A 17,033-nucleotide genomic window follows, 5' to 3' on the forward strand; every position below is an offset into this window, starting at 1 on the left:
ACTAGGTGCTCAATAGAGCTCATCAAATGGATATTCATATGAGGAAACACAAACAAATACAAGGTGCCGTAAGTGCCCCGCCCACATCGGCCATCCCAGCCAATCAGTCTGCTCCACTGAGAGAGAGGAGCCAGAGGGAGCAGGCAGCACCACCAGATCTCGGAAACTCATCAGCCTTGTCAAATAAGCAACAAATAGCAATTCTGGAAACATTTTCGGCCGACGCCAAAACGAATTTACATATCATTTTAGTGTACGCTTCCTCCATTTTGATCTGAGGGAGGGAGTGTGTCAACCCACTTAGGATAAAAAAAAAGCTTCAACAGGCTCGCTTCGTTGAATTACAACGAGAATGTCAGTGCTGCAGATCGCGCCAGACAAGGCGTTTTATGGCGTTAAAGGCAGCTAGGCGGCTTGTCCAGATGCTGAGTCCTTTTGCGTGACTATTTGCAGGGAATGCCCATTTGACTGGTGGACTAATTGGATGCTGTGGTGATCTCCAGAGTAGCAGCTGGGGCTTCTCCACTGTTATCATGCCATTAGTGCTCTTCCCTCTGTCTCTTGTGTCTGGGCCATCCATTTAGAGAGGTGCAGTGGAGTTCATGACCGATAAAGGAGACCACAAAAGCAAAACAATATCCCACATGGGGATCATCGGGTTTTAAAAACACTGTATATTTGTATTATTCTACAACTGCAGAGAATATAGCTGGAACGGTCAGCTGTATGGTCAAAGTCTGTCTATGGCCAAAAATGTTACCAGACCTAATATTACCACAGGTGTGCTTACAGCAAGCCTCAGACGTCACGTCAGGCATATCAGACATATCTAGGACTTCCAACAATCATTTCAGACATGGTCGGGAGATCATGGTCGAGCTTTATTTCTCTTCTCTCAGCCTCTATTCCTCTACCTCTCCATTTTTCAACATATCCCTTTTCATCCCTCCTTCTCTCTGCATTTTTCCTGTCTTTATAACATTCGGTGCATCCTGCCAACAGCTCACCTATCACACATTGCCATCCAACCCCCAACCCACTATGACAAAAGAACAAAAAAAAATCTCAGGAAATAGCTGGAAGTTGTTGGAGGTAGTATCCATTTCCTAACTGGCTTCCACTCGCTCCCAGACCTGAGCCTTTTCAAAAGCACGGCTGACAATGTTTTTCTTCTTTACCCCCCCCCCTTCTCTCAACAGAGGAGACGTTGTTGAAAGCTGATGCCAGATCCAGTGAGTAGATGATTTACTGCAAAGACCCCACCGGCTATGACCGCTTGCTTTCACCCCCCCACACCACCACCACCACCACCACCACCCGATAACAACGGCTTTTCATGCTACTCCAGGGATTAGCTATGCGTATGGAAAAAAAAAACTCTGTTAGAAGAATCCCTGCTTGCAAACGCATTAGAGAGATTTTCCTTTTAAACTCCCCTCCCTCCCCCACAATAACTGTCTGTGCATACCAGACACAGTGGGACGGGGGTGTGGGCAGTGCTCCCTTTTGAATGGACGTAAAATAATCGCATGGGTTCATCTTTCACATTCAACACAAAGGCCGTGATTTCTCAGCACCTCTACTGCAGATGAAGTACAGGAGCACTCAGAGGAAACCCATTTACTGCACGCACTGCAATAATCAGGACATCTAATCACTTCCAAATAACTATCAAACTAACCAAGGCTATGTACTAACCAAGGCCTGAAAAAATGCTTTCAAAAATCATACAATTTTTTCAAAAAAATAAAATAAGGCAAAATGTTCATCACGACACCACGAAGAGCACAAAAATGAAGACAATGCTTTGAGCAAGCTGCTAATTCACGCATGTATTTGTCATCAACACTGTGAATGGGCACTTTGCAGTGGTCTGCAGCAGCATGCAGCATGCAGCATCCAGCATCAAAAAAGGGATGCACCGCATTGGATCAGATACTTCACCGTCTCTACCAGGTGATCAACTGCAGTAAAACACACACAGAGCTGTACACGCAACCACACGTCACTAATATTTTGTTGGAGTTCAACTCAGCTTTTTGGTTCTTATGTATCAAAAAAATAATAAAAACTGATGCATTTCCCAAGCATTTCCCCCACACATTCACTAGTCTCCATGTAAAAAAATACGAAATGCTGTTTTTAGCTGGGAGAGGTGCAGTAGTGGCAGCTGTGATCCTCCGCCCACATTGCTTACAGAGGCCAAAGGTGTATGGGGGGTGGGGGATGGATAGGTGCAAGAGAAAAAGGACACCCAGGGCAGAAACAGACACAGACAGTGAAAATCAATGTGTGTGTGTGTGTGTGTGAGAGAGAGAGAGAGAGAGAGAGAGAGAGAGAGAGAGAGAGAGAGAGAGAGAGAGAGAGAGAGAGAGAGAGGTCGGGGGGAGAGAGAGGTCGGGGAGAGAGAGAGAGAGAGAGAGAGAGAGGAGAGAGAGAGAGAGAGAGAGAGGAGAGAGAGAGAGAGAGAGAGAGGGAGAGGGAGGGTGAGAGAGAGAGAGGGTGGGAGGGAGGGAGGGGATGGCAGTGATATTGTTTGCCTTTAGGGGTAGGTTGGTGTAGTGAAAAGTCAGGTACAATGGTGGAAAAAAAGAGGGCAAAGACAGACAAGGCATAAAGAGAGAGCAGTGCTGAGGAATGCAGTGCTGTAAGCCTGCTCTACTTTGTCCTCATCGCTGGGTGGGTTTCCAACACAGCAGGTCAGGGAGACCAAGCATTCACGTGTGTCCAACTGACAGGGCACCGCGGGATTACATGACAGTGCACATGCACAACATAATATTGTATTGCACACATGCAGTATTCACCCCCCACCCCCACCCCCCCAACACCACCACCACCACCACCACCACACACACACACACACACACACACACAAACACACACACACACGACAAGGTGAAACACACACACACACACCCAACACTCACACACACACACACACACACACACACAGAGGAAAACACACAGACACACACGCACACACACACAATTACAAACTCTCCGCCGAGACCCTGCTACTACAGAGGAATGCCGTCACATAAATACACACATGCACACCTACCATTACCCACCAGGCCAAAGCATGCTGACATAAGCAAACACATGCATGCGTAAATGCACACATGCGACCAAGCGACACACACACACACACACACACATACACACGCGCGCACGCACACACACGCGCACGCACATACACGGCAAACACACACGCACGGCACACACACACACTTCCTGCTGCCCACACCCTAACATCATCCTCCTACACAGGCCACACACAAACCCCCATGTGCGCACAGCACACCTACTATTACACTGCCACACTCGCGCCGAGACCCACATGAACGCACTCTCCAACACACACACACACACACATAATCAGGGGCGGGAGATTAAGGTCAGCCTGACTCCAGTGGCCTGCTGCTTGGACTTTGGCGCTGAGCAGTACGGTATAACAACTGCACCTCGCTTTACTCTGTACCAGGAAGAATAGAGAAAAAGAGCCAGAGATGGGAACAGAGAGAGAGAGAGAGAGAGAGAGAGATAGAAAGAAAGAGAGAGAGAGAGAGAGAGAGAGAGAGAGAGAGAGAGAGAGAGAGAGAGAGAGAGAGAGAGTGAGTGAGTGAGTGAGTGAGTGAGTGAGTGAGTGAGTGAGTGAGCGAATGAGAGTGAGAGAGAGAGAGAGAGAGAGATAGGAGTAAAAAAAAAAAATCAAGGAGTCATAACCTCAATTGTCATTTGGACTTTTACACTGTCTGGGTTGAAGAGACACAAATGGTGACAAGCCAAGAAAGACCAAGTGAAAAAAGACTGAGTGGTATATGAGAGCAAAGGAAGAGGAATGAAAAAGAGGAGAGGAAGAGAAAGACAGTACAGGACAGATAGAGCTTCCCTTGCACTTTAATGAAAGACCAGAGCCAGACGGTGGGAGAACAGCAGGACTTGTTTACTCGGCAGAATAAAAACAACGAATGAAAGCCTTTCATCCTGGGGTTTACTGAGGTTTACTGAGGCGCGAGAATGGGGGAGGGTGCAGAGGTGTGTGTGTGTGTGTGTGTGTGTGTGTGTGTGTGTGTGTGTGTGTGTGTGTGTGTGTGTGTGTGTGTGTGTGTGTGTGTGTGTGTGTGTGTGTGTGTGTGTGTACTGGTGGTGGTGCAACGACCACCAGAGAAGTGACTGGCCATTCAGGTGAAGGTATGTGTCCATCACATATCGTCCAAAAATGTGTCTAAGGCTCACCGGGATTTTTCAGTACGCACGCACACATACTCTTGAATGTTCCCCGTTTTCATCCCGTCAGTGTTGCCATTGAATTAACGGTTTTGTCAATGAAGCAAAAAACAGGGTTTTTATGTGTACTACAATCAAAAACTGTTAGTAAAAGCTATCATTTTTTGTATTTCCGAATTGTGTGCGCTTCCTTCGTCCACCAAAGCCTTTGAACATCAGACGATACTTTTGTGTACCACATGCTGCCGGGCCTGAGAGGCACGCTTGAGCATTATGCAGTTTCATTGTTTTTAATTTATTTTGATGCATTTCATGTGATGCTCTTTCTTTAGTCTGGTGTGTCTCTGCTGTAACTACACACATAAGGAGGACTGGAAGGTGGCCAATGGCAGACAATTGCATTCTGGGCTTCTGGTGATTTGTGTTTCACTGAAGTTTTAAAAGAGATTTCATATGCATGATTGTACTGCCAACACACACGCACACATGCACGCACGCACGCACGCATGCACACATGTATACAGACAGAACAAGCAATCACTCTTTTTAAATTTTCACGTTTATCTCCTCAAACCTAAAAAAAAAAGTATCTTAAACACGCATACGCACACACACACACACACACACACACACACATTAAATATGCAGTTTTTCTTCCAATGGAACATAAAACCTATCTTGGTCCCCTTAAAACCAAACTTAATCCCCTGAAAGCAAAAAAAAAAAAATGTACCCTTTGTGAGCAGAACATTTCCATTTCTTTTTTTGAACATGAAAGAAGGATGCAGAAACAGGTTATCCGTCTCATCTAAGCCCATCCCTCCTGAAGCAGAAATGTCCAAACACTGAGATCCATAATGCTGATGTTAGAGGCCACAGAAAATCTATCATCCCATGATGGAACACTTAGAACACCCACTTAGAATCTCAAATCGTTGCGTTTCAGTGGGGGTCTAACTTCTGAGAGCCCCACCCCCCCGCCTCAACCTGGCCAGATTTCACCTAATTAGATGAGGGAATCTCGGAATCTCAGGGTTAACTGAAAATCATTGGGGTCACCTTCAATTGATCCCTGGGTCAAGTATTGACAATGTTTTATCGATCTCAAAAGTGGGACTGCTGGAGATTCTGCTGAGCCCATCAAAAAATAAAAAGAAAAGGATTAAACTTTGCTTTCTTTTCAAATCTTTTTTTTTCAGATTCGAACGACAAAGATGGTTAAATTGAGTCACTGTGATGTTTAAGTGACACACACGCACGCACTCACAGGCATGCACGCACGCACTGGCACACACACACACACACACACACACACACACACACACACACACACACACACACACACGTGCGTGCACACACACACCAGACTATCTGTGTGCGTTTGAGAGCTTGTGTTACATGTAGTGTGTCTGCCATTGCATGTTTTCACTGCACCCCTTTATTGCTCGGCTAAGATTTACCGTCTGGCCCAAAGGGATCCAGTCAACCACTTGCCACTTCATTAGACCTTCCGCCGCTATCCAACTTCACAGTTAATGTTAAACAAGCTCCATAACAGATTCCAAAGTCACTGTCTCTGTCCAATCTCTCTCTCTCACTCGCTCGCTCGCACGCACGCACGCACACACACACACGCACACACACGAACACACACACACACACACACACACACACGCACACACACACACACACACACACACGCACACACACACACTAATTCACTCTCTCAATGCTTCCCTCCTGTACTGGACAGCCGCCAGCTGCGGACGCGCCATCGACACAACAAACCCTTATTTGGTCTGGGAACTTGCAATGGGGTCGCCGCTCGCAGAAAATAACTGTCGTTTCGTTGACGAGAGAGCAGACCACACATAGCAGTGCAGGAGGAGCGATGGTGATGAAAGCATTGGTCCATGAACTTAAACACATGAAGAGTTCAGATGCAAAACCCCCTAAGTGCCTTTCCAGAAAATAATCTTAATTCATTTTTACTTAATACAAAGCTATCAAAATTGCATATTTTTTATTTTATTTATGTAATATAACTATTTCTATGTATTATCAAGTACATGAATGTAAACCAAACCAACAACAGGGTCCTCTAAAAGTATAGAAGTGCAGGTCTTCAGAAATGGAGTTAGGGGGTTTTGCATCTGAACTCTTCACATGTTGTCTCAGGCAATATTACACTCTTGACAAATAAATCTACATTTACAAGAATTGCAAAACATTACCATTCATGTGTTTCTCCACACATAGGTTTCTTGTGGGGGGGAACATGAATCAAAGTAAGATATAGGAAAAGGGGATGTACAGGAGAAAAAAAAACTGACACAGCAAGCACACAGAGTGCCAAGAAGCTTAGATGTAGAGGGGGAGGACTTCATGGTTTATCTGGCGTACACAAAGGCCTGTGTTGGCACCTACTACTACCGCTCTCTCTCATCTAAAACTAAAATGCCACGAGGTTCCTCCACTGAGAGAGAATGAACGGAAGAAAAAAACAGACGACACCATGAAATATTCAGCAAGGGTCCATTTAGAGAGCACCATATGTGTACACAGTGTTCCCTTGGTAAAGCAAAAGACAGAGGGATGGAGATGGGGAAAGAGAAAGAGAAAAAGAAAAAAAGGGGCAGAGATGAGCTCCAGATTTCTGAAGTGTCTTAAGACTCCTGCCCCACTGACTTGCCTTTTATTTTTTCCTATTCTAAGGCTCAGTTTGGATGCACACTGTTTCCATACATCAGAGAGGCAACTCGGGGAGTCTCCTGTGGTCTCATTTAAGGGCACATTTAACACCCACTCTATCTGCTCCGCTTCTTTTCTGTGCACAGACTGTGTAACCCTGTTTTTGACGGTCTTTGCCAGAGTATACTGTAAAAGATTGGGTCTGCACCCTTGTGTTTTAGTCTCTATTGAGGGGCTGGAATTTAGCAGACAGTGAAATTTCGGTGAAGCTAGACTACAGCGGAAGGAAGAAACTAAATGGTATCTGGCTACTATCCTAATGTGTACACTGTTGGTTCTTTGACCACATCATGAAAGGAATTTTTAAATAAACCACCAAAGCACAACATCATACAGCAACATTCATCCTCCCACTCTTACCTGTCTTGGGGTTGATGGCAAAGAAGCCTTGCGGGTTCCCACTGGTGATGCGGTAGGACAGCTTGTCGCTGGAGCGCGTGTCGGGGTCAAAGGCTTCGATCTGGATGATGGAGACATCTTTGGGTGAGTTCTCCATCACGGTGGGATAGTAAACCGGCTCTGAGGTCTGTGGCGCATTGTCATTGACATCCTGCACCTCCACATACACCTCGACGAATGAGGACAGGGGGACAACACCATGGTCAGTGGCATACACCGTCAGCCAGTAGTGAGGCGTGGTCTCGTGATCAAGGAGCTCTTGAGTCCGGATAACACCTAAAATTGACAAAAAGACAAAAAATAGGACGTTTGTTATTCTATTGTGTTAAAACTACACTCTCACACATACACAAATGTGCCAGAATACATAAAGTATATGCCATTATACCAAGTGTGTGTTAATATCCTAGCACTTACTTCAAAAGAAATACAAAGTTTTGTGTGCTGTGACAGTTGGGTTGATTGTGGTTTAAGTCACTTCATATTGAGTTTAAGTCACTTGATATCGTATGCATGGATATCCCAATGTTTGGTGCCCACAACCTAAAATGGGGTTCATGGTTCCACTGTTATGATTTAAACTTTAAATTTGAAAGTTTTGAGCTGAAGTCATTGCAATGGCCATGAGTCATTGGACACAGGCTATGCCAGGGCGTGACACTAGCATCGTGAAGTCATGCCATGACATGAAAAGCCAAAGGAAGAGAGAGAGAGAGAGAGAGAGAGAGAGAGAGAGAGAGAGAGAGAGAGAGAGAGAGAGAGAGAGAGAGAGAGAGAACGAGAGAACTTTATTGCCAGCTATCTAAGCTTACTTTTCAGCTGAGCAAACAAACAGGCCTTAACATATCAGCTGCCGCTGCCTCACAGACGGGTACCGCTGACTTGAGGAGGGGCTTGAGAGATCGCTGAGCAAACATAAGGCCACAACATGGGCCGTTAATTTTCCCTTCTCTAAACACACACACACACACACACTGACTAGCATCTTTGTTTTAGTACTGAGCAGGGAGGAAAAACTTCTCATTCAAATATCATGCCAAGAGTTTCAAGTCCAACCATTCGTTCACTGTGGTTCCAAGGAGGGGCAAGGATCAAAAGTCAACAGACTTAATTTGAATGATACATACTGGTACCTTTGAAAAAAAACGGAACAACACTGATGTGTAATGGGTTCATTGAAATCCAAAACGACTTCCTGATTGCCGTTATTATAAGCCATAAAGTAATGAGCCCACCAAGCGTCTCTTTGAAGAGCATGGGTGTGCTGTATTCGCTGTAAAGGCGGGGCACTCCCATGTAGGCACTCCCAGTCCAAAGTTTATAGTGACCTGGATTATCAGCCTTCATTTCCGCCTTCCTTGCCTACCTACCACGCACTGTAGATAAGAGCCTATCCCATGCCTTCCAGAAACAATCCACCACTGTCACGCACACACAACCACACACCACCTATCCATAGGCCTCCTCCCATAGTCTTTTGTTGTAAGTTCAGCTCATCTCAAGAAGCCAAGCCCCCACACACACAGAGTGCTAACACACCTCTGGCCCCGGCCCGTAACTCAATGACTTGCACTGTGGGTTTGTAACTGACTCAGGGGCCAGGAACAAGCCTCAGGGGAACATCATACCAAAAAAGTTATAGATCACATTCACATTCCACACTATTTCTCTTCTCCTAAGTCTTTCTCCCTTCTTCCTTCTCTGTTTTATTTGACTCCCCCCCCCCTCATTACTCTTCATTATAGCGGCCTGGAGTTAGCTTTAGGGCTCTTATCGGGTGGGATGGTGAGCCCTAGAAAAGCAGATACTAGCCTACTTAAGCCACATTTCCTTGAGGCAAGGGACAGGGGAGTGTAGAATGGCCCATGCATCTTCCCGTATGATACTCTTGATGTTAAAGATTCCAAGTAGAAAAGTACAACCTAGATGTCAATAGGTGGGTGGGACTGAGATGGATGGAGGGCACACACACACAAAGCCATCACACCCACAACCTCCGTAGTTTGGAGTAGATGTATGACGCTGGTGTGATTGTGTGTGTTTGTGTGTGTGCGCGTGTGTTGTGTGCGTTCATATGTGCGTGTGTTGTGTGCGTTCATATGTGCGTGTGTGACTGTGTGTTTTTGAGTGCATGCATTTGGGCAGGACAGTGGGAGTCCAAAAAAAGGTTGGTAGATCACCAAATGTGCTTGTTCAAGGCAACCAGTGTGCTAAGATTGACTGGCGGCAGTTGCACCCGAGCTGCACAGGGAGATTCTGGAGAAGGAAGTGCAGAACAGGGAATTGTAAATGTGCTTCATAAATAAAAAATGTGAGTGTCTATCTAACTTGTAGGAAGCAGCAAGGCAGTATGGGAGTCAGTGAGTGTCTTCTACGCTGTGCATTCGTTTGCAGGGGGTGGAGAAGAATGAGCGAATTGGCAAGTGAAGAGGATGAAGGGATTCAGGCGAGGAAAGAGAGAGAGAGAGAGTACGGGGGAGGGGAGGATGAGTGGGAGGACGGGAGGAAAGGAGAGAGGCAGATGGAAGTGCAGAGGGGAGCTGAAGAGACGGAGAGGGCTACACACTAAGGGAGACAGCGTGAGAGAGGAGAGTAAAGGGCAAACCCTGCAGAGAGGGATGGGGGGATGGAGGAAGGGAGGGAAAGAGCATAGGAAGGGTGGATAAGGGGTGTGAGAATGTGACAGTGGGAGATCACATGTAAGGGAAAGAGTGGCATAGACGGAGAGGCGAATGATGCTGTGAGTCAGACAGGCACATACAGAGATATAGAGAGTGATGAGTGAATTAGAGTATAGGGGGCAAATAAAGAGATGAGCAGAAGAATGGACTGAGAGAGAAGAAGAGTGGTCAGCGTGAACGGAGAGAGAAAAGAGACTTGTGCCAAGCCTACACCCATGCTTGAGTGCCCTGCTTGAGTGCCCGTCTGTTTGACAGAGGTTGCCAAAGAGAAATCTTTTGCTCTTACTCGCACTTTTCTGTCCTTTCATTTTTTTCTCTGTCACCCCTCGCAGAGCACCTCACTGCTTCACTCACCAACCTTAGCAAAAACCACTTCATGTCTTATAAAGTGACAACTGCCCTCGTTTGTTATACTCTTTGAGTAGAAACGGGCTGGGTCAGCTTCTAGGCAATGCTCTATGAGCTCTGGACACCAAGTTGTCAGACTGCAGACTACATTTACAGGGATATTTCTAGCCGTCTTTTTTAATGTACTAAGTCCTCCTCGGAAAGTAGAGAGAGATTCTTGACTTATGGAGTTTGCACCAATAGTTTATTTTTTTTCAAAATCCTAATGCTTTGCATTTCAATAGCTATCTTATCCTAGCAGGTTTGCCTTGGAATGCATCTTCCAGGTTTTAATTCTCAATCAGCTTAAACCTGAGAACACTTAATGCTGACTAACACCTCATAAAATATTAGTCACAGCCTTCCTGTTTGCTTAAGACGCGGCCTGGAATCCTATCTTACCTCACTGGATCATTTTGTACAAGAGACGCCTCATATATTTGATCACACCTGCAAACCAACATTTATGGAGGAAGTTACAAAACCTGTCCTTAGGGGGGGTGGAAAACAAAAGGCCTGTCTGCCTCTCTCTGCGCACTCTACACTTTGTCTGTTCATCTTTTCACCCCCAGGCTAGATTTTTCACAAGTACCTGTCCCCAGATTCCCCACTCCAACGACAGCTGTTAGCACCCACCGTGGGGCAGACATCTGATACATGAGTGTACAGTATATCTGTGTTGTGAATGGATTCGTAATGTCTCTTGCGATCAATAATAGTAACAAATGTCTCGCAAAACTGTTGAAAAAATTAAAACATTCACGCCCATCTGTGTACACAACACAATTTGCCTCCAGACGAAGGGAGGAGCACGTAGCCAAGCGGAGACTAGATCAATTGTAAACAGCACAGACAATGTGGCTGAGTATGACTGTGAAATAGTGGGAGACAAACCGAGTAGGAGAGAAGCAAGGGAAAGGCCACAGAGCGAGCGGCGGCGGCAACCCGCAATGAAAGGGGTGGGGGCTTTACGCCTCCCCTGTAATGGGAATGCATCAGAAGCTTACATGATGGACTATACCAGGGCCCCATTTTAGCTCACAGCAGGGAACCTCAACTTTGCACTCCTATGTTCTCTGGGAGGGTAATCAGAGGCTGACAGGGTTGGCAGCTCTGCCCTACAAAGGCAAAGTGCAGTAACTGTGCCATTGAAACCGAGAAAAAAAGCTTTCGGAGCCTTGGTATTCCGTTATATGCTGTATTACTGCAAATTTGACAAAGCAATATCTCTAAAAAGGGACACATTTGCACTATACGACTTTGTCACAAGATAAAGAAGGTGCATTGACGACCATTTTCAGTCTAAACTGAACCTTGACAAAATATGTAGATATTGCACTTTGCCTTTATAGGGCAGAGTTAGTTTCACCCATTCCTCACCAAGTATTTTCACAATGGACTGACGGCTGCACAGCAAACAATGGGATAGGACGGGGAGCACATATGTAGACACCTGCCTTCACTCATGTAGTGACGAGCATGGCCACTTCGGTATCCTTCACACTTCTTTACCCATTCAGGCACCACCCCCAAACACAAGAGACAAGGTTGTTGCAGTGCCATGGCAAGCTACACATCGAGAGACTGCATATTGCACGCATATTAAAAGCTGGCAATTGAGACAAATTAGAAAGCCAAAAAGATTACCGGTTGTCAAAAGAGGATTACAATTCACAAAATCCTGTTTATCCCCTGGTTCTCATTTTCCTCTGCTTGCAAAACAGTCAATATCATATTTTTCTGGCGATAAAAATAGCATGTCTGTAATGAGCATCGACACCAAGGAGATGGCACTATGCTTCTCATGCTGTTTCTGGTCTTCATCCATCTGCACGATTCTGAGATTTCTGAACCTTGTTTCCAGCACTTTCCATCTGACCTCAGCAGGCAGACACTGGTAGGATTAATTTAATTTAACCTGAGATCACTGTGTGGGAAGAAAATGTGAGCGTTTGAAAGGGCTAGAGGGCGGCAGGCTTCATGAGCAACGCAGGGCCTGTGTTCTTCAGGTCTGCAGGGGGAGAGAGGCTTTCTTTGAACTGGGCTGGCTAATTCTGTACTCCCGTTCTCTGCATTCCTCAACCTTCTTAGGCCTCCTTCTGCCTCACATGCTTACATAAACTCTCAGTGCTCTCTCGCTCTCTTTCTCTTTCTTTCTCTCTCTCGCTCTTTCTGCCTGCCTACTTCTCTCTTTCCCCCCTCTCTCTTTTACACAGCCCGGCAAAATATTTCAAATTCCTCCACTGTGGAGAGCTGGGTGTATTAGCAGCAGCCCTGAGCTAAGCTCTCCATGCCCCACAACTTAAATCATATCATTCCCTCAGTTCCCAGAGTTTTCAGAAGCTCAAAGTAACCCTGATCTTCAGTATGAGTATTAATGCCTCAAACTTTTGAAAAATTTAATAGTCTGAAGTGCAGCCACAGCATGTGGCAGGAAAGAGAGTACTAAACAAATAAATAAATAAAAATGGACAGAAAACAGCCCATGCCTGCAGACAGATATCCAACAATGTCTAAAATATCTAGTTAGCTGAGGGAAGATCACAAGCTGTAACTCGTAAGAGCACGCTGCTTGCTACGGAGGACTGCGAAAGCCCTGAGCGGCAGAAAGCCCCGGAGGAGCTTCTAAAGAGGTCTTCAAACAAAGGCGTTGAAATAAATAAACAAATAGCCTGTGACTCCACTGAGGACACCAATTACCCTCCAACAGCCACAGTAAGATTCGCGATATGCGTGTTTGTCACACAAGAGCCACACCGGTTAAGGGCACCACGCCCCATCTTATTTCCCTGATATCCCCAACCAGGGAGATTAGCGTCCAGAGAAAGCCTCTCGGGTTTGAGCTGGGGTGGCCGACCTTTATCCACCTCATGCATCAGAATGTGCGTGTAGCCAGTCAGCTCAAGAAGCCATATCAACAGCTGGCCCATGGCTAGTAATGATTTAGACGGGCCAAATAATTTCCCCAGCTTAACAATGTAGAGCACTGTGCCTTGCTCCATATATCACCCTAATCTGATCGTCTTTACGGGATGGAGTTAGGTGGATAGGCACATAATGAACCCCATTTAGTGAAAAAGCATCACCAACTCTGATGTTTCGAAATACGGTAGGCCAACGGAAATATGGCGGAAAAGAAAGAGTTGGACGTTGGAACAGACACCAAAAAGTAAAACCAAACTGATAAATGTCTCTTGTGTGGAAAGAGAGCAGCAAAAAATGAAATGAATGAATGAAAGGAAGGGAGTGATGCAATTAGAGCATGCCTGGTGGGATTCTCTCTCTCTATTTTCTCTCTCTCACCCGCTGCCTCTATTTTCTGACTTTAGCCCGTTAATTCCAGTCCGGAGAGCCTGGTGGGACATGCCCAGACAGCTCCCATTGTCATTGTATCCCACTGTTTTTGTATGGGTCCTCGAGGCTATGCTGCTGCATGCATTACAAGCTTTAATATCACATTAGTATTTAGGACCTTCCACCTTTTTGGCCCCTTGAGGGACTTCCAGCACAGCATAGCTCCCCTGATTACTATTACACCTTCTTTCCCTTCATACCGAATGATCTCCCCTACACTGCATAATGGAGCTTCTTTTAAGTTTCTACTGACATTATCAAATTGGTATTGTTGGGGATTAACAGAATACGGTTCGTTCACGGTGTTCTTTTAAAAAAAACAAGGACCTGGATAACACCAAGAAGCAAGCAAAAGCTACTGTAACACACTGCTGACATTTCGAGAGCCCTGTTTTTTTCCCTCTCTCCCTCATATGCTATTTAGAGTCTCTCTCATGTGTATTTTTTGCCACTATCAAAGGAGCCCAGAATGTGACTGAGTGATGGAAAGGCAGTGTCATATTCAAACAGAACCACAATCTCTTGACTTTCTGCTCCAAAAAGGATCTCCCATTACTAGATATGAGTGCTACTGCAAACAACTGTGCTCCAACCATAAAACAGCGTATCTCAGTATTTGTGCCCCAAGTGACTCCATTTACAGTCTCCCCAGACCAGCCCTTTTTAGCCTTGTTGCCAGGCTGCCGCATTGCAATGCTGTCTGTGTCGCCGATATTTCACTAGAAATGTGTTTAGGTTCTCCTGCGCTCGTTAAATATGTTTTTGTTCTAGGGTAACAATGCTGAAATAAATAACACGGGGAACATTTCTCTTCATCACTCATTGTTAGGGGCTTTTCGTGGTATGGCTGTCATCTCACTGTGGCCATCCAAAGCCACTTATTATGGGGAGGGAAAAACATTGCACTTTTCAGTCACACTCTAAAGCTCAGTGCATCAAACAGTTAGTTTTGCACGAGTGCATCCTTCCATGTAAACGCATGGATGCCCCCGATAACCACACACACACACACACACACACACACACACACACACACACACACACACACACACACACACACACACACACACACACACAAATACAAAGGTGGGTTCTGTCAACTCCTGTGTACTCTACTCTTCATGAGTGGTACAACAAGCCAGGCTAACGCCACCTAGTGCCTCCGCACATTTCACTCAAATGCATTGCTACGATCATCAGGAAACATGCCGGCCCATCAGTAGACGCTGTCAATCCAGAACCATTGGTAGTTCAGCAATTGTATGCGCCAAGTGCTAACAGCAGCAACTGGTTCAACCAAAAAGCATGCTTACCGTACAGTGACTGAATCCTAATGCTATGACTTCAAACAGTTTCCACAAAATGAAACAATATGATATAGCAGTGTCAGTTAAATGTCTTATTTTACACCAAAGTAGTTTATAAAGATTGGATTTTTCTTCTTCGGGTGAATTTACAAGGGACAAGTCAACATACATGTGATGGGAAGGGGTACGGTGCTGAATGTGTGTGGTCTTGTCCTACGAGCTTAAATGCGAGAATGTCTGATGGAAGTAGGAATGTGATAGAATTTGTTATATTATATGCATTTATATTGTAAAAAGCCTTATAGTTTACCATTCAGTGGTAATGTAAAGCCAAGTGCCATATCGCTATCATTGTAAGCATGATGACTTTCACAAGGAACAATTCCAAGTCCTGTTTTGATATGGCTCACAATATATTGTACTAAAGCAAAGCAATGGCTGAAGTATTGTGAAGACACCAAATGCAGAAATGTTTATAGAGCAGTCACAATAGACCACTATGCTTTCACAACAGCCATAAAGATTGTTAGAATTCACATTCTCTACATTCATTACACATCTCTATTAACTCTACTACCCAGCTAGGCCCTTGCAATTAAACAGAAAAGACAAGACTGACAAGTGTTTCCCCCATTTACATGCAAGTATTTTTTTTAATAAAACCACGCTTTCTGAGAGTTACGCGTCTGGCCATAGCACCAGGGGAATGTTTCTGGAGCAAGGCAAAGCCACATTAAGCTGGTGAGGATGGTTCAATTGCTAACACCAAATGTTTGAAAAGAATTACAGTCGCAATGTGTGGTTCTAGACCCTCTGAACGAAATTAGTACAAAGGTACAGTAATACCAGACTAGGTACTAGCCTATAACCTGTTATGTTATAGCATATTGTTAATTACTGACATATATAACACATCATCATGTAATATTTTCTTAAATATTTCAATGAGTAGGTGCTGACACGAGTGCATACTGGCAATGTCCTAGTAACCACATCCAGGCAAGTCAACAAACTTCAGCCTTTACACATATTTCACATTTGATTTACACATCCACTCTTACATCTCTACATAGTTAAATTGCCTTAGATTGGGCCAGTAGCCCGTTTCAGAACAAACTATGTGTTGTTTCCTAATATCCGGTTTCTTATACCTTACACAAATTTCTGACAGTAGTTCTTGACTCTTACAAAAGGCTTTGGTTCTTCCTCTCTTGCTTGAACCACTGCCCTAGGCTGGCACCATTAACATAACAAGAGCTAATTTGCAATCAAGGCTAAGGCATCTGCACGAGGTACCTATACTAGGCTCGAAGAGGATTTAATGGGCTGAGAGCAACAAACTTTTAACAGGGCGAAAGTGTGCCTTTCATTTAACACCCTACAATCAACTTCAGGCTTGCTGCACATTCCTGGTGCAGTTGTCCAGGCAACATCTCTCAAGCATAGAATATTTGGAAGTCATGTGTGTCCGTTCAGAGAGTGGGGTGATAAAGTCTCACTCGGGTTCTAAATTATGTTTAAGATTCGAGACAATGAAGCAGCAAGGAGGAACTCGCACACCACTGATAACGATGCATAAATGATTTTAATGCATAAGGAAAATAAAGAAGGTGCTACCAAGATTCGAGACAACTCATGAGAAAAAAATTGAAAAGTTTAGACTAGGTAGATACTTCCCTTTATTCTCTCTCCTGTGAACATAAGGTAGAGGGTTACCACCCACCTCCTTCTCCCTCCCATCTCTATTCGTTCTCGTTCTCTCCCCATGACTCTCTTTCTCTCTCGCTTCTCCACTCACTCCCTCTCTCTTCCGCTCTCGTCTCTCTTTACCCCCTCCCTCCCTCCCACTCACACAGTCTGGGATTTGGAGGCAGTCAAACATGAAAAGACAAACCATTCAGCACATACCTCTCTTATCTGG

At 45.1% G+C, this 17,033-nt stretch overlaps 1 protein-coding gene across 5 annotated transcripts in view; it reads right to left on the bottom strand.

The window, feature by feature from the left end:
- fat1a (FAT atypical cadherin 1a) overlaps positions 1-17,033 on the bottom strand; it is an 84,590-nt gene that overhangs the window by 53,943 nt on the left and 13,614 nt on the right. For all 5 annotated transcript variants that reach the window (XM_063219395.1, XM_063219397.1, XM_063219396.1 and 2 more), the window contains exon 3: positions 7,345-7,659. In XM_063219395.1, the coding sequence (XP_063075465.1) occupies positions 7,345-7,659 (315 nt within the window). The remainder of the gene's footprint in view (positions 1-7,344; positions 7,660-17,033) is intronic.

The sequence above is a fragment of the Engraulis encrasicolus genome, chromosome 16 (genome assembly GCF_034702125.1).
Source record: "Engraulis encrasicolus isolate BLACKSEA-1 chromosome 16, IST_EnEncr_1.0, whole genome shotgun sequence".
Classification (NCBI taxonomy): Eukaryota; Metazoa; Chordata; class Actinopteri; order Clupeiformes; family Engraulidae; genus Engraulis; species Engraulis encrasicolus.